This window comes from Prionailurus bengalensis, chromosome A1, assembly GCF_016509475.1.
Source record: "Prionailurus bengalensis isolate Pbe53 chromosome A1, Fcat_Pben_1.1_paternal_pri, whole genome shotgun sequence".
In the NCBI taxonomy this organism is placed as follows: Eukaryota; Metazoa; Chordata; class Mammalia; order Carnivora; family Felidae; genus Prionailurus; species Prionailurus bengalensis.
In genome coordinates this window covers 88,349,223-88,374,750 of record NC_057343.1, presented here as the reverse complement: position 1 = coordinate 88,374,750, position 25,528 = coordinate 88,349,223, and the positions used below count along the sequence as shown (strand labels likewise).

General features: G+C 48.8%; 1 protein-coding gene across 39 annotated transcripts in view; it reads left to right on the top strand.

The window, feature by feature from the left end:
* The window catches only part of OBSCN (obscurin, cytoskeletal calmodulin and titin-interacting RhoGEF), a 165,270-nt gene that overhangs the window by 56,274 nt on the left and 83,468 nt on the right, over positions 1-25,528 (top strand). For 36 of the 39 annotated variants that reach the window (XM_043584471.1, XM_043584462.1, XM_043584420.1 and 33 more), the window contains 16 exons: positions 7,918-8,193; positions 10,051-10,326; positions 12,519-12,794; positions 16,768-17,043; positions 19,928-20,212; positions 20,408-20,674; positions 20,797-21,066; positions 21,859-22,125; positions 22,380-22,646; positions 22,813-22,925; positions 23,024-23,177; positions 23,357-23,518; positions 23,606-23,710; positions 24,405-24,671; positions 24,769-25,038; positions 25,167-25,433. In XM_043584471.1, coding sequence (XP_043440406.1) covers positions 7,918-8,193; positions 10,051-10,326; positions 12,519-12,794; positions 16,768-17,043; positions 19,928-20,212; positions 20,408-20,674; positions 20,797-21,066; positions 21,859-22,125; positions 22,380-22,646; positions 22,813-22,925; positions 23,024-23,177; positions 23,357-23,518; positions 23,606-23,710; positions 24,405-24,671; positions 24,769-25,038; positions 25,167-25,433 — 3,798 coding nt within the window. Of the gene's footprint in view, positions 1-1,537; positions 1,814-4,246; positions 4,523-7,917; positions 8,194-10,050; positions 10,327-12,518; positions 12,795-16,767; positions 17,044-18,695; positions 18,972-19,927; positions 20,213-20,407; positions 20,675-20,796; positions 21,067-21,858; positions 22,126-22,379; positions 22,647-22,812; positions 22,926-23,023; positions 23,178-23,356; positions 23,519-23,605; positions 23,711-24,404; positions 24,672-24,768; positions 25,039-25,166; positions 25,434-25,528 lie in introns of all 39 variants that reach the window. The other 3 variants (XM_043584505.1, XM_043584302.1, XM_043584389.1) reach the window with 3 other exon arrangements.

Below are 25,528 nucleotides of genomic sequence, written 5' to 3'. Positions count from 1 at the left end.
CAATATATAGAAAACATTTATCTATCTATACACCAGACACCAAAAGCTGGAAGGTGACATTTTAAAGGGGTTACAACAGCATCAGAAAAATCCTGTTATCAATTTCTGGTCTAAGAAAGGATTTTCAGATGCTTTGTGGGAAAAAAAGTATTCAACTTTATTGAGAGACAGAAAAAGATCTAAATCATGGATGGAAATTGATGAAAGACCCAGAGGCAGTCAGTCCTCATCAAAACCCAAATAATAGCTCTTATGTGAGTGAGAGTATTGACAAGTGAGTTGTAAAACTAGAGAGAGGAAATCCACTTTTGACAAAAACCAGCAAAACCAAAACCAAAAGAAATCCCCAAAGCAATGACGTTGACTTTCTTGGCTTTTGATAAAACGACAGCAATTCAAACAATTGGGGCTTTAAATAGAGACTGAGAGGGGCGCCTGGGTGGCGCAGTCGGTTAAGCGTCCGACTTCAGCCAGGTCACGATCTCGCGGTCTGTGAGTTCGAGCCCCGCGTCGGGCTCTGGGCTGATGGCTCAGAGCCTGGAGCCTGTTTCCGACTCTGTGTCTCCCTCTCTCTCTGCCCCTCCCCCGTTCATGCTCTGTCTCTCTCTGTCCCAAAAATAAATAAACGTTGAAAAAAAAAAAATAAATAGAGACTGAGAAACTTCTCAGGGAAACAGGAAGTGAGTCCAGAAACAGCTTTGTATAAAACCCAAGTCCCTTCTCTCTCTCTCTTTTTTAAATCACTCTAGAGCTCTCAGTGTGACTGTAGTAAAGGGTTGGTCTTTCACAAATGGTGCTAAGATCATTAAACATATGGAAAACTGAAATGAAGTTGGATGTCTATTTCTTGCCATGCAAGAAACTGAGCTGCATGTGAGTTAGAGACCTCGGTGAGAAATGTGGTTCAAGCTCTTACCAACAATGTCAGTCATTCATGACCTCAGCATAAGGAAAGCTTCCTGAGACAGAATGAAATGCACAAAACACAAAGGAGAAAGTAATATATCTGCCTATAACAAAACTCTTGCTTAACATTTTTTTTTCACAAAACAGTATGAAGGGGTGGAAATGCCAGTCACAAGATGGGGAGGGTATATAAATACACATAACCACAAACACTGACATTTACTTAAACAAAGAGCTCCCAAATGAATATGAGTAAGAGACAGTGCTGTTGTAAATGGGGCAAAACACTTGAGCAATGACACCACAGAAGATCAAATTATAACTACCAAAAACTTCAGAAAGGGTGCTATACTTTGCGAGTCATCAAGTCAATGCAAAAGACAGCCACAGGAAAACACAGATGGAGCAGTGATAGAAAGTATACTCCCACCTGAACAGCCAGAAAAGTGGTAGAGTAAATATTTGTGTTAGTTTTTGCTGAGAGGGTGGTGGGGCTTCTTGGCCACATACCTGATGCAGAGATCAGAGTGAGTTCCATTCCCCATGCATCCCTGTTTAGACCTTCTTTCCCAGACCTGCATTCTTCACATGGATGGTATCTTTGACACCATGCATCCCTCCCTGTCCCCAGAGCCTGCAGTCATGTTTGCCAAGGAGCAGCCAGCACACAGTGAGGTGCAGGCCAAGGCGGGGACCAGTGCCACACTGAGCTGCGAGGTGGCCCAGGCCCAGACAGAGGTGACGTGGTACAAGGACGGGAAGAAGCTGAGTGCCAGCTCCAAAATGCGTGTGGAGGCCAAGGGCTGCAGCAGGCGGCTGGTGGTGCAGCAGGCAGGGAAGGCGGATTCTGGGGAGTACCTCTGTGAGGCCGGGGGCCAGAAGGTGTCCTTCCGCCTGGATGTCACAGGTCAGTTCTTAGTGCAAAATTAGCCTTTTCGTGAGGTGAAGGTGGAACAGGTTTATCCCCAAGACAGACTCTCGTGCTCTTTCAGTTAGACTTTTTCCCTTGACATCACCCATTCACCACCTCCATTTCCACATCCCAGGTGGGACCATGGGAGCATGGCTGGAAGGAGTGCACAGGAGGGAGATAGGTCATTCTCATACACCAGAGGTTGTATTCCCACATTGTTCCCAGCACCTGCTCAGAACCCATTGGTGGACATTGGAGTCCAGGACTCTGGATCTCCCTGATGCCTGGGACTGATGTAGACCAGATGTCTCTCCCCTGGGGTTATTCTGGGAGGTCGCAAATTTCTTCCTCCCAACCCATATGAGGGTTCCTGGTGGTGGAGATGTTTCATTTCACTGTATAGGGGAAAGGGAAATTGAGGCCACAGAGTCATACTTGGAGAGTTCTCAGGACTGTGCTTTGAGTCACAGTTTTTGGCATTTTGGGGCAAACTTTCCTGTTTTCACAGGGATATAGAAGTTTTCTCTGCACCCATATGTAGCCAAATCTAGATCTGTATTGTACTGCAATGTCTGTGCAGTTTACAAAGACAGCAGACAATTAAAAATCAATCAATTTTTAGGGAATTATATTGAAACTCATACAAGAAAAATTGTACAACTTGTACAATCCTAGCATTTAAGATAAATGATGATCATAAATAATTTTCTCACAGAATAATGTCTAAGCCCAGTGACTCTACTGTCAAATTCTACCAAATATTCTGAAGAGAAATTATTCCATGTTCATTGGATTCTTATAGAGTATTGAAAGAGATGCAGTCATCAATTCCTTTTACATAGGTAGCATATCGATACCAAAATGTGACAAGGTAAATATGAAGAATTTTCACAGGCCACCCCTCATTGATGTGAAAGTAATATCTTCCATAAAATATTATCCAACTGAATTCTGCATTTTATCAAGGGGACAATACACTAGGACAATAGTCATATTCTGGGAATGCAAGGCTGGTTCAACACCAGAAACATTAGAAAATCAACACAAAGCTTGATATTAACAAAATCAAGGAAACAATGGTGTGATTTCCCCAATAAATGAAGAGTAAAACTCTGGATAAAATAAAGCATCAGAAACACAGGCAGAATATTCCATAATATTTGGCATCAATTCCTGACACAAAATTCTCATAAGCTTTAAATAGAAGGTTTTGTCCTTAATGTAATAACTGGTGGTATTGAAAAGGCTAGCTGACATCACACTTCACGTCAAACTTTGAAAGCTTTGCCTTTGAGATGGGACCAAGACAGGGAAGCTGAATGTCCTCACTTTTATGCAACGTTCACAGCACACCCTGGAGGAAAATAAAAGTGAAGGTGAAAGTTGAAAAAATGAAAACTGAAACTAACAGAAGATATGATTATCAATGTGGAAAATCCCAAAGTTACTTTTTGGATGGCAAAGAGAGTGAGGAGAGAATAGGACATACAAAAATCAATATATAGGAAGCATTTTGTATCTAGACATCAGACAGCAGAAGCTGGAAAGTGACATTTTGAAGGGGTTATAACAGCATGAGAAAAATCCTGTTACCAATTCCAGGTATAAGAAAGGATCTTCAGATGCTTTGTGGGAAAAAAGTATTCAACTTTATTGAGAGACAGAGATCTAAATCATGGATGGAAATTGATGAAAGACCCAGAGGTAGTCAGTCCTCATTAAATCCCAAATAATAGCTCTTATGTGAGTGAGAGTATTGACAAGTGAGTTGTAAAGCCAGAGAGAGGAAATCCACTTTTGACAAAAACAAAGCAAAACAAAACTGAACAAAAACCAAAAGAAATCCCCAATGCAATGGCATTAACTTTACCTGATATCAAGACTTCTGATAAAAATACAGCAATGCAAAAAATTGCGTGTCTATGTAGGGCCCCAATGAAGGGGTAGAAATGCCAGTCACTAGATGGGGAAGGTATGTAAACACACATAACCACAACAGTCTGACATTTACTTATATAAAGAGCTCTTAAATAAATACGAGTAAGAGATAGTGCTCTTGTAAGTGGGGCACATCTCTTGAGCAATGACACCACAGTAGAGCAAATTATAACTACCAAAAACTTCAGAAAAGGTGTTGTACTTTGTGAGTCATCAAGACTATGGAGGATACAGCCACAGGAAGGCAGGCAGATCAGTGATAGAATGTACGCCCCCCCCCCACCCCAGAACAGCCAGGAAAATGGCAGTCTGTAAATAAATTGTGTTAGTTGTTACCGAGAAGGTTGTGGGGATTCTTGTCCACCCACTTGGCACAGAGATTGGAGAGAGTTGCAGTCCCCCTGCCTCCTTGTTTATACCTTTTTTCCCAGACTTGCATTCTTCACATGGATGGTATCTTTGACTCCATGCATCCCTCCCTGTCCCCAGAGCCTTCAGCTGTATTTGTCAAGGAGCAGCCAGCATGCAGTGAGGTGCAGGCCAAGGCGGGGGCCAGTGCCACACTGAGCTGTGAGGTGGCCCAGGCCCAGACAGAGGTGACATGGTACAAGGACGGGAAGAAGCTGAGTGCGAGCTCCAAAGTGCACGTGGAGGCCAAGGGCTGCAGCAGGCGGCTGGTGGTGCAGCAGGCAGGGAAGGCCGACACCGGGGAGTACAGCTGTGAGGCCGGGGGCCAGAAGGTGTCCTTCCACCTGGACATCACAGGTCAGTTATTTCAGAGTACAAAATTAGCCTCTTTTATGAGGTGAGCTTGGAACAGATTTATACCCAAGACAGACTCTCGTGCTCTTTCAGTTAGACTTTTCCATTGACATCACCCATTCACCACCTCCATTTTCACATCCCAGGTGGGACCATGGGAGGATGGCTGGAGGGAATGCACAGGAAGGAGACAGGTCATTCTCATACACCATGGGTTGTGTTTCCACGTAATAGTGCTGGTCACATGTTCCCAGCACCTGCTCAGAACCTACTGGTGGACATTGGAATTCAGGAATCTGGATCTCCCTGATGCATGGGGCTGATGTAGACCAGATATCTTTCCAGGAGAGTCGTTCTGAAGGTCACAAATATCTTCCTCCAAATCACATGAGTGTTCTTGATGGTGGAAATGTTTGATTTCATGGAACCAGGGGAAGGGAAAATTGGGGCCACCATCATATTTGGAGTTTTCCCAGGACTGTGCTTTGAGTCACAGTTTTTGGCATTTTGGGACACACTTCCCTGTTTTCACAGGAATGTAGAAGTTTTCTCTGCACCTATATGTAGTCAAATCTAGAACTGTGTTGTATTTCAATGTCTGTGCAGTTTACAAAGAGAGCAGACACTTACAAATCAATCATTTCCTAGGGAATTATATTGAAACTTACACAAGAAAAATTGGACAAGTTGCACAGTCCTAAGACTTAAGATAAATGGAGGATCATAAGTAATCTTAGAGAATAATGTCTAAGCCCAGTGCCTCTTAAATTGTATAAAATGTTCTGGAAAGAAATTATCTCATGTTTATAGGATTCTTATAGAGTTTTGAAAAGAGACACACACATCAATTTATTTTACATATATAGCATATCAATATCAAAATATGACAAGATAAATATGAAGAATTTTCACAGGCCACCTCTTGTTGATGTCAAGGCAGTACCTTCAAGAGAATATTATCCAACTGAATTCTGCAATTTATCAAGAGAACAACACACTAGGACAACAGTCATATTCCAGGAATGCAAGTCTGGTTCAACACCAGAAACATTAGAAAATCAACAAGTAGCAATCATTAAGAATGAAATCTTGCCATTTGCAACAATGTGGATGGAACTAGAGAGTATTATGCTAAGTGAAATTAGTCAGAGAAAGACAAATATCATGACTCACTCATATGTGGAATTTAAGATACAAAACTGATGAACATAAGGGAAGGGAAACAAAAACAATATAAAAACAAGGAGGGAGGCAAACCATAAGAGACTCTTAAATACAGAGAACAAATTGAGGGTTGCTAGAAGGGTGTTAGGTGGGGGAATGAGCTAAAGGCAAGGGCTTTAAGGAGGACACGTGTTTGGATAAGCACTGAGGGTTATATATAGGGGATGAATCACTGGATTCCATTCCTGAAATCATTATTGCACTATATGTTAGCTAACTTGGATGTAAATTTAAAAAAATAATTAATAAAAAAACTAACAGAAAAATCAACAATAGCTTGATATTAACAAAATAAAAGTAAAAGCAATGTGATTTCCCCAATAAATGATAAATAAAAGCACTAGATAAAATATAACATCAGAAATCCAGGGAGAATATTCCATAATATTTGGCATCAATTACTACCAAAAAATTCTTCACAAACTTTAAGTAGAACTTTTTGCCTTTAATGTAATAATTGGTGGTATTGAATACCTGACATCAAATTTCACATGAAAACTTGAAAACTTTGCCTTTGAGATGGGACCAAGACAGGGAAACTGAGTGGCCTTACTTTTATGCAATATTCACATCACACCATGGAGGAAAATAAAAGTAAAGACATGAAAGCTGGAAAAGTGAAAACTGAAACTAACAGAAGATATGGTTATCAATGTGGAAAATCCCAAACAGTTACATTTTGGATGGGAAAGAGAGTAAGATTAGGATATACAAAAATCACTACAGGAAACACTCTGTATCTATACACCAGACACCAGAAGCTGGAAAGTGACATTTTAAAGGGGTTAACATAGCATCAGAAAAATCCTGTTACCAATTCCAAGTCTAAGAAAGGATCTTGAGGTGCTTTGTGGGCAAAAACTATTCAACTTTATTGAGAGACAGAATAAGATCTAAATCATGGATGGAAATTGATGGAACACCCCGAAGTGTTCAATCCTCTTCAACACCCAAATAATAGCTCTTCTGTGAGTAAGAGTATTGACAAGTATATTGCAAAGCCAGAGAGAGGAAGGCCACTTTGAAAAATACAAAACAAAACAAAACAAAAAACAAAAAAATCCTTCAAAACAATGATATTTAGTTTACTTGATATCAAGACTTTTGATAAAACTACAGCAATTCAGGCAATTGGGTCTTTATGTAGGGACTGAGAAACAGCCCAAGAGAACAGAAAAGTGAATCCAGAAACAGGTCTGTATAAAACGTGAGTCCCTTCTGCTTTTTGTTTTTTAGTTTGGTTTTCACCGTGGTGCTAAGTGTAACTGTAGTGGAGGGTCAGTCTTTCACAAATGGTACTAAGACTATTAACCATATGGAAAACAGAATTGAAGATGGATGTCTATTTCTTCCCCATGCAAAATCTCAGCTCAATGTGGGTTAGAGACCTCAGTGAGAAATGTAGTTCAAGCTCTTATCAAACAATGTGAGTCATTAATGACTTGAGCATGAAGTTGTCCTTAAAAAGAACAAAGTGCACAAAATAAAAAGGACAAAATAATATATCTGTCCATAAGAAAGCTCTTAACATTTTGTCACTAGAAACATGAAGGTGTGGAAAGGCAAATCACAAGATGGGGAGGGTATATAAACACACATAACCACAAACACTCTGACATTTACTTAAATAAAGAGCTCCCAAGTGAATATATGAGTAAGAGACAGTGCTGTTGAAAATAGGGCAAAACACTTGAGCAATGACACCACAGAAGAGCAAATATTAAGGTCCAAAAACTTCAGAAAATTTACTGTGCTTTGTGAGTCATCAAGTCAATGAAGGAGACAGCCACAGGAAGGCACAGGTGGAACAGTGATAGAATGTATGGTCTCTACCTGGAAGAGCCCGCAGAGAACAGTGATAGAATGTATGGTCCTCACCCAGAACATCGCTGATGAGCAGTGATAGAATTTTTGGTTTCCACTGGGGACAGCCCAGGCAGAGCAGTGATAGAATGTATTGTCCCCAATTGGAACAACTAGGAAAGCAGTAGAGTGTGTAAATAAATTGTGTTAGTTGTTGCTGAGAAGGTGGTGGGGCTTCTTGGCCACACACCTGATCCAGGGATTGGAGAGAGTTCCAGTCCCCCTGCCTCCCTGTTTAGACCTTCTTTTCCAGACCTGCATTCTTCACATGGATGGTATCTTTGACCCCAAGCATCCCTCCCTGTCCTCAGAACCTACAGTGGTGTTTGCCAAGGAGCAGCCTGCATGCAGTGAGGTGCAGGCCAAGGCAGGGGCCAGCGCCACACTGAGCTGTGAGGTGGCCCAGGACAAGACAGAGGTGACATGGTACAAGGACGGGAAGAAGCTGAGTGCGAGCTCCAAAGTGCACATGGAGGCCAAGGGCTGCAGCAGGCGGCTGGTGGTGCAGCAGGCGGGGAAGGCGGATGCTGGGGAGTACAGCTGTGAGGCCGGGGGCCAGAAGGTGTCCTTCTGCCTGGATGTCACAGGTCAGTTCTTAGAGAATGCAAAATTAGCCTTTTCGTGAGGTGAAGGTGGAATAGGTTTATCCCCAAGACAGAATCTCGTGCTCTTTCAGTTAGACTTTTCCCTTAACATCACCCATTCACCACCTCCATTTCCATATCCCAGGTGGGGCCATGGGAACATGGCTGGAAGGAGTGCACAGGAGGGAGACAGGTCATTCTCATACGCCAGAGGTTGTGTTTCCACTTAATAGTGCTGGTCACATGTTCCCAGTACCTGCTCAGAACCCGTTGGTGGACGTTGGAGTCCAGGACTCTGGATCTCCCTGATGCTTGGGGCTGAAGTAAACCAGATGTCTCTCCCCTGGAGTCATTCTGAGAGGTCATTGTATCTTCACCAAACACACCTATGGGTTCCTGCTAGCAAGAGATATTGGCTTCACTGAGTCAGGGGAAGGGGAAATGTGGGCCACACAGTCATACTTGGAATTATCTTGAGACTGTGCCTTGGGTTTTCAAAGTCTTATGTGTTCTGGGATACTTCCCTCCTTTCACAGAGGTGTAGGAGTTCTCTCTGCACCCATACGTAGCCAAATCTAGATCCATATTTTGTTGCCATGTCTGTGTTGATTACACAGAGAGCAGAGGACTGGTGTGTATGTGCCCCAACAAACACCTGTGATGCTTGGAATTTCCTATCAAAGCATATCTTATTTTCACTTTGTCATAAGTTGGTGTTTTGCCTCTGAATTCTGTTTGTAGTTAGACCTATACATTTGCCAATGGAATGCTGAGTAGCATATTGTCTACCAGCATGCCCTGCTAAGAATGAGGTCACAGGAGCAGGCACTGAAAGTAATTTAGCATTTATTTCACAGCATTTCCTAATGATTAGTGTGCATCTGTGCTTCCCTGGCTAATCAATAGAGATGTCTGAGAACTGACTTTATTTTCCTTTCATATAATTCAGATATGTACAGTTACATGTGGCTCCTGGATGCCAGCACATAACATGTTGGTATTACATTGGGGTTTAATGGTTTGTGAGTGTTTACAAATGTTTAAAACCCTATGTGTGTATTTGTGATGTGATTATCTGAGAATATGATATAACATTATGCAAGTAAATTTGGAAAGTTTTGACCAATTGATCAAGAAAGCTATATCAAAACTCATGGAAGAACACATAGACAATTTGAGTAGTCCTATAACCTTATAAATTATTGGAACCATAATAAACAATCTTGTCACACAATACTGGATAAGCCTAGCGGCTCTACTATCAAATTGTACCAAGTATTCTGGCTGTAGGAACATTCCTGCACTGCAGGGAGGATGTTCTTAGGCAGTCATGTGGTAAAGTCATGTGGTTTGCATCATCTATAAATGTTGAGGTGTACAGGCATAATGACCCCACAGATCCCACGTGCACAAGAGTCTCTTACAGAATTCCCCCCCCCCCACCACAATACCTCAAGCAGAGTGGTGGTAGAATGTAGTCCCCACCTGGAACAGCCCACATGGAGAAGTGGGGTAGAATGTACAGATAAATAGTGTTACTTGTCCTTAGGAAGGCAGTGGGGCTTCTCCAAGTCACACAGTTGTTGCAGAGCTAAAAATTGTGGCTTATATACACAATGGAGTACTACATAGCAATGAGAAAGAATGAAATATGGCCCTTTGTAGCAACATGGATGGAACTGGAGAGTGTTATGCTAAGTGAAATAAGCCATACAGAGAAAGACAGATACCATATGGTTTCACTCTTATGTGGAGCCTGGAGACTTTCAATTCTCCTGCCTCTCCATTCAGTCTTTTCTCAGTGCTGCCTTCCTGATTTGGACAGTATCTTTGACCCTGTGCATCCCTCCCTGTCCTCAGAACCTACAGTGGTGTTTGCCAAGGAGCAGCCTGCACGCAGTGAGGTGCAGGCCAAGGCAGGGGCCAGCGCCACACTGAGCTGCGAGGTGGCCCAGGACAAGACAGAGGTGACATGGTACAAGGACGGGAAGAAGCTGAGTGCGAGCTCCAAAGTGCACGTGGAGGCCAAGGGCTGTAGCAGGAGGCTGGTGGTGCAACAGGCGGGGAAGGCGGATGCTGGGGAGTACAGCTGTGAGGCCGGGGGCCAGAAGGTGTCCTTCCACCTGGATGTCACAGGTCAGTTCCTTTTGATACTAACAGTCTTGTTTGGACATAATGGAGGAATTGCATTACAGATCCCACAGGCTCTGATGTTCCTTCCCTTACTCTTCATCTTTTCCCCTCTGCCATCCTGTTGCCTCCTATTTTCATAGCCAAGGTTAGACTGACAGAAGTTTAGTGAGAAGGGTGCTCAGGGAGTGAGAGGGGCCATTTTTGTGTCTTTGAGCAGTTCTCTCAGTCATGCATCTGAGCACCTGCACAGGGCCCTCCTGGAGTTCCTCAGTGCCCAGGACTATGGCTGTTCTTCATGTTTGGGTTCTGAAGTAGACTAGGCATCTCACACCTTGGTTATGTGCCTGTGCTTTCCTGGGCTCCCTAGATGCCCCCTTCAGTGCTGTAAGGAGTTCTTACTAGTGAGAGACATTTCAGTTCCTTTAAACCAGAGTAGGGGAAATTTTGATGATACAATCATACTTGGAATGATCTTAACTAAACTTTGGATTATTAATGTTTTGTTTGTTTTAATGTATTATTTTGCACATGAATATATGTTATCTGTGCACCTGTATGTAGCAAAATCTAGACCGCTGTTTTCTTGTAGTTCCTGTGCAAAGTAAACAGAACTAGAGGGTTGATAGATTTGTGCCTGAGACATGCACATGTAAGTTCTGGAGTTCTTTTTCTAAAGCACATCTTGTTTCCTTGTGTCTTCAGTAAGGCCATTCTGTGTCATAATTCCTCTTGGAGTCTGATTTATAGATTTAGAAATGGGAAGGAGTAAGTATCACCATGCTCTGCTATAGATGAATCCTTGTGGTGGCAATCACTGGCTGGTATAGCAGTATCTCATAGGATTTCCTAGTGGGTATTGTGTGTTTGTGCCTCCTGGCTGCTTCATGGGGAGGTCTAAGGACTAAATTTATTTTGCTTTTGTTAAATTTGTCTTAACATCAGAGGAGGGTGGGTCATAGCACCACATTAATCCTAGCTGCCAGCCCATAATAGTTGTGATGGTATATCAGTATATAATATTTTGGGGTGTGTACAGATACCAGAAATCCTACATTTTTCCAAAATGTTTTTTTGAGAGCATATGGCATATTATTTTATGGTATCAATTTGAAAAGTTTTGATAAACTGACCAAATTCTTAGAAAACCATCTGAAAAAGTGACACAAGAAGAAATATATAACTCAGGTAGTCCCATAAGTTTAAATAAATGGAAACAGTAATAAAACTTTTTTTTTTATTAAAATTTTTTTTTCAACGTTTATTTATTTTTGGGACAGAGAGAGACAGAGCATGAACGGGGGAGGGGCAGAGAGAGAGGGAGACGCAGAATCGGAAACAGGCTCCAGGCTCTGAGCCATCAGCCCAGAGCCTGACGCGGGGCTCGAACTCACGGACCGCGAGATCGTGACCTGGCTGAAGTCGGACGCTTAACCGACTGCGCCACCCAGGCGCCCCAATAAAACTTTTTTTCATAGAGAATGATCTAAGCCTAGTAGCTCTGCTGAAACATTATACCAAATATTATGGAAAGTATTCATGGAGATTATCCTAGAGAATAAAATAAAGATGTACATTCTTTTTTGATTCATGGAGCTAACATAACATCAACACCAAAATCTGACAAGGAAAGAAGGAAGGATTAAAATTATAGGCCAATCTCTTATGGATATCAATATCCAATATCTTCAACAAAACATTGGCAAATTCATCTAAGCAAGATGTCAAAAAATATGCTTTGATGAAGTCATAGTCCAGGAATGCAAAGTTGGTTTAATATTCAAAACAGTAGAAAATCACCACAGTTGATCTCAGTGATGTAGGGATTAGGGGTGGTAGTGCCCAATGCAGTAAAAAATCCACTTATAACTTTTGACTCCCCCGGAACTTAACTGTTAATAGCGCACTGTTGACTGAGAGTCTTGCCGATAACTTAAATAGTTGATTTTGCATGTTATATGTATTATACTCTGTATTCTTACAATAATGTAAGATAGAGGAAAGAAATGATATTAAGAAAAGAACAAGAAAGGTAAAATACATTTATAGTACTGTACTGTATTCATTTTAAAAACACCTGATGCGGGGATTGGAGAGAGTTCCAGTCCCCCTGCCTCCCTGTTTAGACCTTCTTTCCCAGACCTGCATTCTTCACATGGATTGTATCTTTGACCCCATGCATCCCTCCCTCTCTCCAGAGCCTGCAGCTGTGTTTGCCAAGGAGCAGCCTGCACGCAGTGAGGTGCAGGCCAAGGCAGGGGCCAGCGCCACGCTGAGCTGTGAGGTGGCCCAGGCCCAGACGGAGGTGACATGGTACAAGGATGGGAAGAAACTGAGTGCGAGCTCCAGAGTGCGCGTGGAGACCAAGGGCTGCAGCAGGCGGCTGGTGGTGCAGCAGGCGGGGAAGGCGGATGCCGGGGAGTACAGCTGTGAGGCCGGGGGCCAGAAGGTGTCCTTCCTCCTGGATGTCACAGGTCAGTACTTGGGTGGTGGTGGCGTGCCATGTTAGCCCTGTTTCAGCATGATGTGTTGACTGACTGACAGCTATGAAGAACCTGTGGTCTCTCCAGTAGATGTCCTGTCCTCACATCTCCCATATCCCATCTTCATGCCTGTGGCCAAGCCCTGGGAGAGTGGATGGGAAGATCTGTGTACAGCACACCACCCCTGTTGTGCACCCTGCATGATGTTTCCATGGAGTAATGCTCCTGGAGTTCCTGTGTCCAGTACTCTCGCTCCACCTGGCTTCACTGCCTAAAGTAGAGCCAACGTCTCTCACCCCAGGGCATGCGAATTACTTCTAGAAGCTCCCAGATGACCTCACGCAGCACCACATGAGGGCTGAATATCTTTGAACCTGATACAGGTGCATTTCAGATACCCAACCCAGTCATCTTAGAGTTGTCTTGAGACTGAACTTGGCATTACCAAAATTTCAGTCATTTTGGGACACTCTTCCTGCCTCACATGTGGACATGGAAGTTACCTGTGCACCTATGTGTACCCAAATCTCGATCCCTGTTCTGTCGCAATGTCCGCACATAGTAAACCAGGAGCAGAGGGCTGGGAGATATGCGACTTGGATGTGTATCTGGCATGTGGGACATTATTTACTTATTGATAATTTTTAAATGTTTACTTATTTATTTTGAGGGGAGAGAGAGAGAGAGAGAGAGAGAGAGAGAGAGAGAGAGAGAGCATGAGCAAGGGAGGGGCACAGAGAGAGGGAGACAGAGAATCCCAATCAGGCTCTGTGTTGACATTACCCGAAGCAGGGCTTAATCTCAGGAACTGTGGGATCATGATCTGAGCTGAACTTAAGACTGAGATGCTTAACCAACTGAGTCACCCAGGAGCCGCTGGAACATTCTTTTGAAAGAAAATTTCAGTTTCCTTTTGTCTCTGTGAGAATGTTCTGTGTCAGTATTGTGCTTGGAGTTTGATTCATAGATTTTGAAGCTGGGAAGAATGAGTAGCTTCTCTGAAATCAGCACACTTTGGGACAGAAAAGTTACTATAGTGGCAGCCACTGACTGGTGAAGCAGTATTTATGTATTTATTTCATAGCATTTGCTAGTGGTGTGTGGGGGGGGGGTGGGGGGTGCACGCGTATGCCCATCCCTGGCTGGTTCACAGAGATGTCTGCAAACTTACTTTAAGTTATGAGAGGTTAAGCTCAAATAGGTGGTCTGTGGCCCCACATTGACTCCTAATAGCAATGTGTGATTCTTCAGTAGTGTATCATTACATGATTTGTAGATGTGTATAGATAGTAAGAAACTTACTAGGAACACTTTTGACCCCGTCATTTCAGTAGAACGTGATATTATTTTACTCAAGTAGAGTTGAAAAGTTTTGGCAAATTGTCCAATTCCTCGAAAACTGTATCAAAACATCCACAAGAAGATATAAACAATGTGAACAATCTTATAACTTTTTTAAAAAATGGAACCATCCCAAAAAACCTTTTCATTAGACAAGATTAAATTCAGTGGTTCTGCTGGTAAGTTACAATTTACGAATTATAGATTACAAATTACAAATTCTGGAAAGAAATTGTCCATGATCATGGAGGATTCTTTAAGAGGACAGAAAAGGGATGTACACTCTTAACCCATTTTACGCCGCATTGATACCCAAATTGGACAAGTGTGAAGAATTGCAATTGGAGGCCAGTCTCGGATGCATGTCAATACCAAATTTTACACAAAATATTGTCCAAGTAACAGTGCAATACTCAAAGTGCAGACACACTGTCTGAGCTCATCTCCTAAGAACATAGGATTGGCCAACACCAGAACATTAGAATATCAGTATAATCTGTCATATTTAGAACTTAAAAGGGAAAACACATTTTTTGTTTTGTTTTATTCTCACATGACTGCTTGATAAAATTTTTACATTATATGCAGAAGAAGAATTTCATAAAATTCTTCCAGGAGCATACATTCAAGGTAGTCAAGTCCTTGATTAACTATAAGAGGATTGTTCCTTAATTTGACACAGGATACAGAAAACTACAACACATCACATTCACAGGGTGTCTCCTTCTAACTGGAGCTCGTACATGGCTCCACTGGTACAATTGTGTGCAACACTGTACAGTGAATCAGGAGAAATATAAAATGAAGTAATATAACTGATAAAGCTGTAGTAGGAAGACATCAGGTTGCAACTTGGGGATAGGTGCATAGCACAAAGGGACAAGTGGTAAGGTTCAAATAGACCATGCTGTGACCAGCTTCACCCACCCATCCTTTTCCAGTTTTTAAAAGGAGATTTTTAATGTTTATTTATTTATTTTCAGAGAGAGAGAGAGGGAGCTAGAGCAGGGGAGGGGCAGAGAGAGAGCCCAGGTGGAGCAGTGACAGAATGCATGGTCTCTGTGCTGCTACTGCAGAGCCCAGTATGGGGCTCACACCCATAAGCCGTGACATCATGACCTGAGCTGAAACCAAGAGTTGGACACTTAACTGACTAAACCACCCAGGCACCCCCCCCCACCTTTTCCATTATTTTTATTCTGTAATTCTGGCACATGGTATAGAGGTAGATTGTCTTTTCATAAATGGTGCTCAGACTATGTAACTTTGTATCTATCTATCTATCTATCTATCTATCTATCTATCTATTCTATCTGTATATCATCTATCTGTGTCTTACATCTCTCCATCTTTCCATCATCTATGTGGATTTTGTCTCTCTCTCTCTGTCTCTCTCTCTCTCTCTCTTTCTCTCCATCTTTCTGTCATCTATCTGGATCATCTATCTGTCTATCTATCTATCTATCTATCTATCTATCTATCTATCTATGTATCTATCATCTACTATATCATCTATCTGTATCTATCTATCTATCTATCTATCTATCTATCTATCTATCTATCATCTATCTGGATCATCCATTACTCCATCTTTCCATCATCTATCTGGATCATCTATCTACCTACCTACCTACCTACCTACCTATCTACCTACCTACCTACCTATGTGTGTATCTACATATATATGTATCATCTATCTATATATATCCATCATCTACCTGTATTATCTATCTATCTATCTATCTATCTATCTATCTATCTATCTTTTATGTCTCTCTCAAATGATCTATTTATCTATAATAAAAATGGGGGGCTCCCCCACATCATGCATAGGTACCAACTCCAGCCAAGCTAGGATTCCAGTGTGAAAGACAAAACACGCTCTTAGCAGAGAACACACAACATTTAATGGCCTCAGGGTAATGAAAGATTTCTGAAACAGAATATGAACACACCAACCACAAAGGACACATTGACATACCTGCCTAAATCACAACTGAGAGCTTTACATCATCAGAGGACACAAAGGGATGAAAAGGCAAGTGACAATGATGGATAAATTATTCACAAAACCATGATTATCAAAGCTCTAATGCAAGTGCAAGAGCTCCTAAAAACGAATATGTAAAGGACAGGCCATAATTAGCAATAACTGATAACCAGACAGGGCATTGCAATGATACCACACTGCAGAAGAGAAGAGTCAGAGAAACCTCAACGGTGCTCCACTGTGTGAGTCATCAGGGACTTACGTGGAAAGACCACAGGAGGGACATATCCAGGTGCCAGCAGTGGACATCACAGGGTAGGTGAGAGCAAGGAGTGGCAGCAGCTCCCTGCACAACCGTGAGGAAAGACTGCATCACCTGGGAAGGCTGGGGTGCGTGTGCATTGCAACACCCCTGCACCTCTCCCAGAGGTATGTGTGCACAGCGAAGTCTTTTCCAGCATCCCCATGTGGAACAGTGGTAGAGCCTATAGTGAACTTTGGGTACTTGTGCAGCCAGCACAGAGCCTGGAGGGGTTTCTGTGGCCCTGCACCCTCATCCAGGCCTGCTCTCCCAGTGCTGCGACCCTAATGGATATGGTGTGTTTGATGCTGTGTGTCCCTTCCTGTCCCCAGAGCCCTCGGTCATGTTTGCCAAGGAGCAGCCAGCACTCAGTGAGGTGCAGGCCAAGGCAGGGGCCAGTGCCACACTGAGCTGCGAGGTGGCCCAGGCCCAGACGGAGGTGACGTGGTACAAGGACGGGAAGAAGCTGAGTGCCAGCTCCAGAATGCGTGTGGAGGCCAAGGGCTGCAGCAGGAAGCTGGTGATGCAGCAGGCAGGGAAGGCGGATGCCGGGGAGTACAGCTGTGAGGCCGGGGGAGAGAAGGTGTCCTTCCACCTGGACGTCACAGGTCAGTTCTGGGGCTAATACTTTATCCTTGATTGCCAGCGATGATGGCACTAGTGCGCAGCCCAGACAGACCCTGATGCTCTTCCCAGATCCCAGCCTTCTGCCTTCCATTTCACTCTGGTGGCTGAACCCACGGATGTGGGAAGGGAAGAGTGTCCAGACAAGAGAGAGCTCCTCTTGGGTACTCCATGGTGTGTCCACATGGCCATGCTCAGCCACTGTCCCCAGCACCTCTTCAGAACATACTGTGGCTCCTTTGGCGTCCGGGATTCAGGCTCTATGTGCTGCACTGGGCTGAGATTGACCAGACGTCCTCACCTGCAGATGCTCTAGTGACTTCCATAGCCTCATTTAAAGGTTCTCACTATCAAGAGATGTTTGGGTTTCAGTAAGCCAGGATAAGAGGACGCTTCAGCCTTCTGATCATAGCTGGAATCATCTCGAGGCTGAACTTGCATTATTGAGGTTGTAGGTATTCTGGGCCATGCTCACGGGTGTGGAAGCTCCCTCAGTGCAAAACACAGATAGATGTTTATTGCAGCATCTCGGCAAAATAAATAACGAGCGGCGAAGTGGTAGTAGCTGAACACCTGTGATGAGCACCTGTGTGGTTTGGAGCTGTTTTCAAAGCAAATCTTGTTTCTTTTTGTCTTCAGTTAGGATACCCTGTGTCAGAATTCCCCCTGGATGAGGTACAGGTTGAGGGAGGGAGAGGAGTAAGTGGCTTGTGGGACATGAGCACACTCAGTGGTAGCAGCCCCTGACTGATAAGGCAGTATCCATCCCACTGTGTTTCCAGATGGTGCTCAGGGACACTGATGCCTCCTGACTGGTTCCAGACAAGTCTGTGACCTATCTTTATTTTCCTTCTTGTGGGAAAATTGAACTTCAGAGCAGCCCCGCCTGACTCCTGGGGGCCCCCATAGCAGTTTGCTGTTGTATCAGTACATCATGGTTTGTGGGTGTGTATGGACACCACAAAACCTGTTGTGTGTCTTTCTGACAAGTCACTTGAGAGAATCTGGCACTCTTTAATGCCAGAAAATCAGAACAGTGGTGAAGTATGGTCCTAGTGGTTGTAGAAAAGCAAATCTCAACGGACGTAAGAAGTGGACAATGCCCACAGCGTCATTGGAACAACAGAAGCAGGAACCAAAGTGTCTTCATGGAACAGTATGGAAGCCTGGTGACTTGCCTGGTAAATCCTTCCAGGCATTCTGGAAATTATATCCTGTTCACAGACATTCTTGTAGAGAAAAGGAGATACACTCTTATCCCATCTTACATGGTAGTGTAGCTTCTGTACTACAACACGATGGGACAGGGGAAAGAGTGCAGGCCAGTGTGTCATGGCTTTCCAGGCCTATATTTAGACAGAATATCAGTGAACTGAAATCAGCAGTGTATCAACAGAATCATGCACTGATAGGAGGTACAGTTCCACTCTCCCTGCATTGCCAGCAGATGCTGACACAGAGTAGGTTGCAGCAGGGAGCTGCGGGGACTCCGTGCCCACATGGGAAGGACCCTGCAAGCCATGCACGTGCAGAGCCTGGAGACTATTCCAGCCATCCCGTTTACCTCTTCTTTCCCAGTGCTGCCTTCCTAACTTAGATGGTGTGTTTGTTCCTGTGTGTCCCTCTCTGTCCCCAGAGCCCTTGGCCATGTTTGCCAAGGAGCAGCTGGCATGCAGTGAGATGCAGGCTGAGGCGGGGGCCAGCGTCACGCTGAGCTGCGAGGTGGCTCAGGACAAGACAGAGGTGACGTGGTACAAGGATGGGAAGAAGCTGAATGCAAGCTCCAAAGTGTGCATGGAGGCCACAGGCTGCAGCAGGAGGCTGGTGGTGCAGCAGGCGGGGAAGGCGGACACCGGGGAGTACAGCTGTGAGGCTGGGGGAGAGAAGGTGTCCTTCCGCCTAAACATTACAGGTGGGGGCCAGCATTGGGAAGAGGGTATAAACTCCTGACAAATCAGGAAATGAGCCCTTCTCAGACAGGGCTGTGTGTTGTACCTGTGTTGGGGTCTCTGCTGACGGGCCCGGCCCAGGGCTCTGTCCACTGCCCAGGTCCTTGGATTGGAGACACTCCCTGTAGCCCCTGTTCTGGGACATTCCCGACATTTGCGTCCCCCAGTTTCTGCCCCTCTCCGCCACATCCCCACCTTACCCCCACACAACCTGACCACCAAGGCCTGTGGTCTGTGGCCATAGCCATTCTGTCTAGGGTTGGTAGGCAGACACGTTTCCCATTGCAAACGCACCATGCACAGTTTTGGAGCCCAGCGCTGTTCTGGGAGACTTACTTGAGGGGTTTGCCCTCAGCGGGGCTTGGCTCCCTGTCTCTTGCCTTGGGATCCCAAGTGTCCAGCTGATGTTCAGTCAGCCCTGCGGGCTTGCCCTGCTCTGATGCCCATCTTGGTCTGGGCCAAGCTGTCTTCTCCTGCCTCCTCTCCTGACCCTGCTCCAATGTCTTTCAGTAATGTGGGCCCAGGCCCCAGGCTGTGGTCTCTCTGACCTGCCTGCTGCCCACTGTCTACAGTGTCTGCTCATGAGGCCCCCTCTTCCCTGCTGGGCAGGGATGCTGGGCTCTCAGCTCTTGGCTCCCGGGCCCGTGACCCCAGGTGTCTCTTCCTGGCCACCCTGTCGCACCCCCGGGAGCCTGGATAGTGACCGTTAGGTGGCATGGAGCCTTGCTGGATTAACTCTCAGGCTTGTTCAGCAGAGTCTCAGCAGAGGAGGACTGGACGGGCCAGGCAGCGGCAGAGCAGTGGAAGTTTGGGTGGGGTGTGTGTGTCCCATTTCAGATCTCGTCCCCCGGTGCAGCCCCTAGGTGGGATGAGCGAGGCCAGGAATGCCCTGCTCTCATGCTCATTGATCTCCCCACAGAGCTGGAGCCTGAGACCCCCACGGTGGAGAGACCTGGCCGCAGAGAGCCTCTGGTGGTCAGGGAGCACGAGGACATTGTCCTGACCGCCATGCTGGCTACGCCCTCCGTGGCCGCAGTGACATGGCTCAAGGATGGCGTGGAGATCCGCCGCAGCAAGCGGCACGAAACGGCCAGCCTGGGGGACACCCACACCCTGACGATCCGCGGCGCGCAAACCCTGGACACCGCAGTGTACAGCTGTCGCGTGGGCGCAGATGGGCAGGACTTCCCAGTGCAGGTGGAAGGTCAGAGGGACTGGGGTGTCCTCTGGGAGCCCCGTGTGCACTGGGGTGCCCGTGGGGCTGGAGGGTCTCCCATGAGGTTGCGTAGGCAGCATCCCGGCGTGGAGCTGGAGTGGCACTCTGGGCGCATGACTGGTTGGCACAGAGTTTGTCCCCTGGCCCAAGCCCCGCGGCTGACACCCCCCTTCCATCCCGCAGAGGTGGCCGCTAAGTTCTGCCGGCCCCTGGAGCCTGTGAGCGGGGAGCTAGGTGGCACGGTGACGCTGGCCTGCGAGCTGAGCCCACCGCAGGCCGAGGTGGTGTGGCGCTGCGGGAGCACGCAGCTCCGGGCTGGCAAGCGCTTCCAGATGGAAGCCGCAGGGCCCCGGCGCTCGCTCACCGTGTCCGGCCTGCGGCTGGAGGATGCGGGGCAGTATGCGTGTGAGACCCGGGATGACTGCACCAGTGCGCAGCTCTCCGTCAGTGGTAGGCAGGGGCGAGACGCATCTGGGGACCTTCCTGGAGAAGGTGTGTGCTCTCTGTGTCTGCATGGGGCGGGGGGTCTCTGCCTCTCCTACTCATCTCTCAAGCAAAACTCCTGTCTGTAGCCCCTCGCGTGGTCAAGTTCATGTCTGGGTTGAGCGCCGTGGTGGCGGAAGAGGGCCAGGAGGCCACCTTCCAGTGTGTGGTGTCCCCCAGCGATGCAGCAGTCAGGTGGTTCCGGGACGGCACGTTGCTGCAGCCCAGTGAGAAGTTCCTCATCTCACAGAGTGGCGCGAGCCACAGCCTGACCATCTTGGGTCTGACCCTGGACGACCCAGGCCAGATCACCGCAGAGGCCGAGGGGGTCTCCTCCGCTGCTGCCCTCCGGGTGCGAGGTACGTGGGAGGGCCTCCCAGGGGGACTGGTTCGAAGGCCGCTTTCTGATGCCAACCTGTGTCCAGCTGGTTCGGGTGACCTCGAGGGACACTGGGCTTTGTTGGCTAAGGAAAGGAGACTCAGGTGGGACCCAGGGGCCAGATACCTACTCTGAAGGGGACAAAGTAAACCTCTGTAAGGTGCGTCTGGTTGTGGGTGGGCAGAGGTTTAGGCCATCAAGGGAGACTGCCTGGAGGAGGCATCCCAAGCTGAGTCCCATGGTCGGCAAGGTGGGAGGGAGTGGAGTTAGCCAGTGCAAGCAGGGTTGGGGGTGGGGGGGTGGTGGTGCTGGGACCTCACCTGGTGACCTGCTGCTGGTTCTGAGTGAGTTAGTAACATGGACACCTGGAAAGGTCATCCAGAGCCTGGGACTGGGAGGTGCAGCTGACTGGCTCCTTTCACTCCTTCACGTAGAGTGTCCAGGGTCTCCTTGGGGCAGACTGGCTGGGGGCTCAGCATCTGTGTTACCTGCCCCCCCCAACCGTGCCCCATTGCTGCTGGTCATGGTGGGCTTGTCCTGAGTAGGAGGGTGGGAGGTGAGAGACAGGCTAAGGAAGAAGCAGCTCCCGGGGCCTCTGTTCCCTTCTCTACAGTTGTATCTGTACAGGTGTGCAGCTGGGCCTAGTGTGGAGTGAGAACATGAGATCACGGTGGGGGCAGCTGTGCCGACTGTGGAGGTTCAGGCCCCTCTGTGCCCTGGCTTTCCTGGGAGTGGCAGTGGCTGCGATGACCTCCCTTTCTCATGACCCCAGAGGCTCCAGTGCTGTTCAGAAAGAAGCTGGAGCCACAGACGGTGGAGGAGCAGAGCTCAGTGGCCATGGAGGTAGAGCTGACACGGCCATGGCCCGAGGTCAAGTGGACACGGAACGCAGTGGCCCTGGCACCAGGCAAGAACGTGGAGATTCACGCCGAGAGCACCAGGCACCGCTTGGTTCTTCACTGCGTGGGTTTTGCTGACCGCGGCTTTTATGGCTGTGAGACTCCAGACGACAAGACACAGGCCAAGCTCACCGTGGAAAGTGAGTGGCAGCAGCAGGCTGGGCGTGGGGGTTGGGCGTCAAGGAAGGAGGATGGAAGGGGGTGTCCCCCTGGAGGGACAGGCCCTGGGGGGTGGCGGGAGGCAGGGAGGATGGGAGAGAAGGAAGGGAAGGGCTGGGCCTTTCCCTCCAGGATGCCTGGCTGGCTCTGAGGCTCCTGGGGAGGTGAATGGGGGATGGCTGAAGGGCCTGGGTCTCACAGCGGTGCCTCATGCACCCCCACGTTTGTCCCGCAGTGCGCCAGGTCCGGCTTGTGCGGGGCCTGCAGGCGGTGGAGGTGTGGGAGCAGGGCACAGCCACCATGGATGTGGAGCTGTCACACGACAACGTGGAGGGCAGCTGGACGCGAGACAGTGTGCGGCTGCAGCCAGGGTCCATGTGCCAGCTGGCCGTGCAAGGCCCCATCCACACCCTCATCCTGTCGGGGCTGCGGCCGCAGGATAGTGGCCTCATCGCCTTCAAAGCCGAGGGGGTGCACACGTCTGCACGGCTCACGGTCACTGGTGCGTGGGCACGGGGGGGGCCACTCCTGAGTGCACCTGCCTCTGTCCCCAATGAGGCCCGGGGAGCCAGGCAAGGGCAGGGTGGGGGGTGTCATTCCCAGAACTGGCTGTGTGAGACCACACATCTCAGGCCCCGCTTCTCACCTCCCCCTTCCTGCCAACCCAGAGCTGCCTGTGAGGTTCAGCCGCCCTCTGCAGGATGTGGTGGCCACAGAGAAGGACAGGGTGACCTTGGAGTGTGAGCTGTCTCGCCCCAACGTGGACGTGCGCTGGCTGAAGGTGGCTTGGGCTGCTCCCGCCTGTCACTGTGGGCTGGCAGGGGTGGGACTGCTCTGTTGGCCACCTCCAGTGCCTGACCCGACCTCGTTCCTCCTCAGGACGGCGTGGAGCTTAGGGTGAGCAAGACAGTGGGCATGGTGGCCCAGGGCGCCTGTCGGAGTCTCATCATTTTCCGCTGTGAGCTTGGTGACCAGGGCGTGTACGTGTGCGACGCTCGTGATGCTCAAAGCTCAGCCTCCCTGAAGGTGCAAGGTAGGCAGATTAAGGGTCAGGGTCTGCTGGGCCAGAGCCTCCTGGCCACCCTGCATCCCCCCAGCAAAGTGCTTAGCCCTCTGGCTCTGCCCCGCCCTGCACCCCTCAGCAATCTGGGTGGGAGGGGTAAGGAGGAGCTCTGGGCATCCACAAATGGCACGGCCTTCTTGCCACCCCAGGTCGTAACATCCAGATCGTGAGGCCCCTGGAGGATGTGGAGGTGATGGAAAAGGAGGGCGCCACCTTCTCTTGCAAGATCTCTCACGATGAGGTGCCAGCCCAGTGGTTCTGGGAGGGCAGTAAGCTTCGGCCCAGTGACAATGTGCGCATCCGCCAGGAAGGTGAGCTGTTGGGCAGGTGTCAGGAGGGCTCGTCTTCCATCCTGCCCCCAGGGCCTGTTCCCAGTACTGACTGGCCTGTGTTTCCAGGGAGGACATACACCCTCATCTACCGGAGGGTCCTGGCAGAAGATGCAGGAGAGATCAGATTTGTAGCCGAAAATGCAGAGTCTCGAGCTGAGCTCCGAGTCAAAGGTGAGGGAGCCCAGGGGAGGGTTTTTGCTGGACAGTGTATGTGAATGCACAGTTTTGCAGCCTTACAGGGACTGACAGGGCAGCTGTCCCAGGACACCAATGACCCAGAAGGAGGAAAAGGAGGTATTGCCTCCTCACCAGGAAGACAGGGGTCTTGGAGAGGCAGCTCAGGAGGTCACAGTAAATCCTTCCTCCTGGGACTTAGCAATGGAGAGAAAGCACTGTGGGGTCCCGGCATGTGGTGAGCATGAGGCCTTAACAGGTGGCCCTAGCCACAGTCAGGGCATAGAGGAGGGAGGGTCTGCCACAAGTTGGGAGGAAGGTATATGAGATTTGGAATTGCTTGATGCAGGATTGTGCAGGGCGAGGGGTGTGGATGTGAAGAGGCAGGGCAGGGGTGAGGCCAGGGTGCTCTGGATGAGCTTGTCAAGGGCGCACAGTGCAGTGGTGTGTGTGTGGGGGGAGTGGTGCGCCCACCCTTCACCTGGTCAGCTCTATGCAGTGGGTCTCAGAGAAGCTGAGGGTGACACCTGGCCTCGCCACCTGCTGGCTCTGGCAGAGAGGTTCCAGCCCTCTGGAGGCTGCAGAGGCAGAGCACTCAGACCCGGGTGGGTGGATGGGTGGGGGTTCAGGTGGGGTTTTTGGGGCACTGAGCATCCCTTATCCTGTCCCCTCACCCCTGGTCACACCTCAGAGCTGCCGGTGACCATCCTGCGCCCACTTCGGGACAAGATAGCCATGGAGAGGCACCGCGGTGTGCTGGAGTGCCAGATGTCCAGGGCCAGCGCCCAGGTGCAGTGGTTCAAGGGCAGCGTGGAGCTGCAGTCAGGACCTAAGTACGAGATGGTCAGCGACGGCCTCTACCGCAAGCTGATCATCAACGACGTGCAGCCGGAGGATGAGGACACCTACACGTGCGATGCTGGCAACGTGAAGACCAGTGCCCAGTTCTTTGTGGAAGGTGCGGGCGGGGCCACCCTGGCACCTCTCCACTGTGCCTGTGGCTGCTGGCGGCCCTCCCTGTGGGACTGCCCCAGTGACCAGCCCCTCACCCACAGAGCAATCCATCACCATCGTGCGGGGCCTGCAGGATGTGACTGTGATGGAGCCCGCACCTGCCTGGTTCGAATGCGAGACCTCCATCCCCTCGGTGCGGCCGCCCAAGTGGCTCCTGGGAAAGACAGTGCTCCAGGCCGGGCCCACCGTGGGCATGGAGCAGGAGGGCACGGTGCACCGGCTGACGCTACGACGAACCTGCTCCACCATGACTGGGCCGGTGCACTTCACCATCGGCAAGTCGCGCTCCACCGCACGCCTGGTGGTCTCTGGTGAGCACGCAGCTGGGGCGAAGGGGCGCAGACCTGGCAGGTCTGGTGGCAGACCTGGCACAGGGTGGGTTCTGGGACCCCACGGTCCCTCCGCTGACGCAGCGCTGCCCTCTCCCCTCCCGCGGCAGACATCCCCATGGTGCTCACACGGCCCCTGGAGCCCAAGGCGGGGCGCGAGCTGCAGTCGGTGGTCCTGTCCTGCGACTTCAAGCCGGCCCCCAAGGCCGTGCAGTGGTACAAGGAGGACACGCCCCTGGCGCCCTCCGACAAGTTCAAAATGAGGCTGGAGGGCCACATGGCAGAGCTGCGCGTCCTCCGGCTCACGCCCGCGGACGCCGGCGTCTACCGGTGCCAGGCCGGCAGTGCCCAGAGCAGCGCTGAGGTCACGGTGGAAGGTAGCCAGGGCGCACGGGGTCGCCCCGTGCCAGGGCGAGGGTCTCCGCCTGGGGGATGTGTTCCCGGGGTAGAGGAGGGAGGGGCGGGGAGAGGG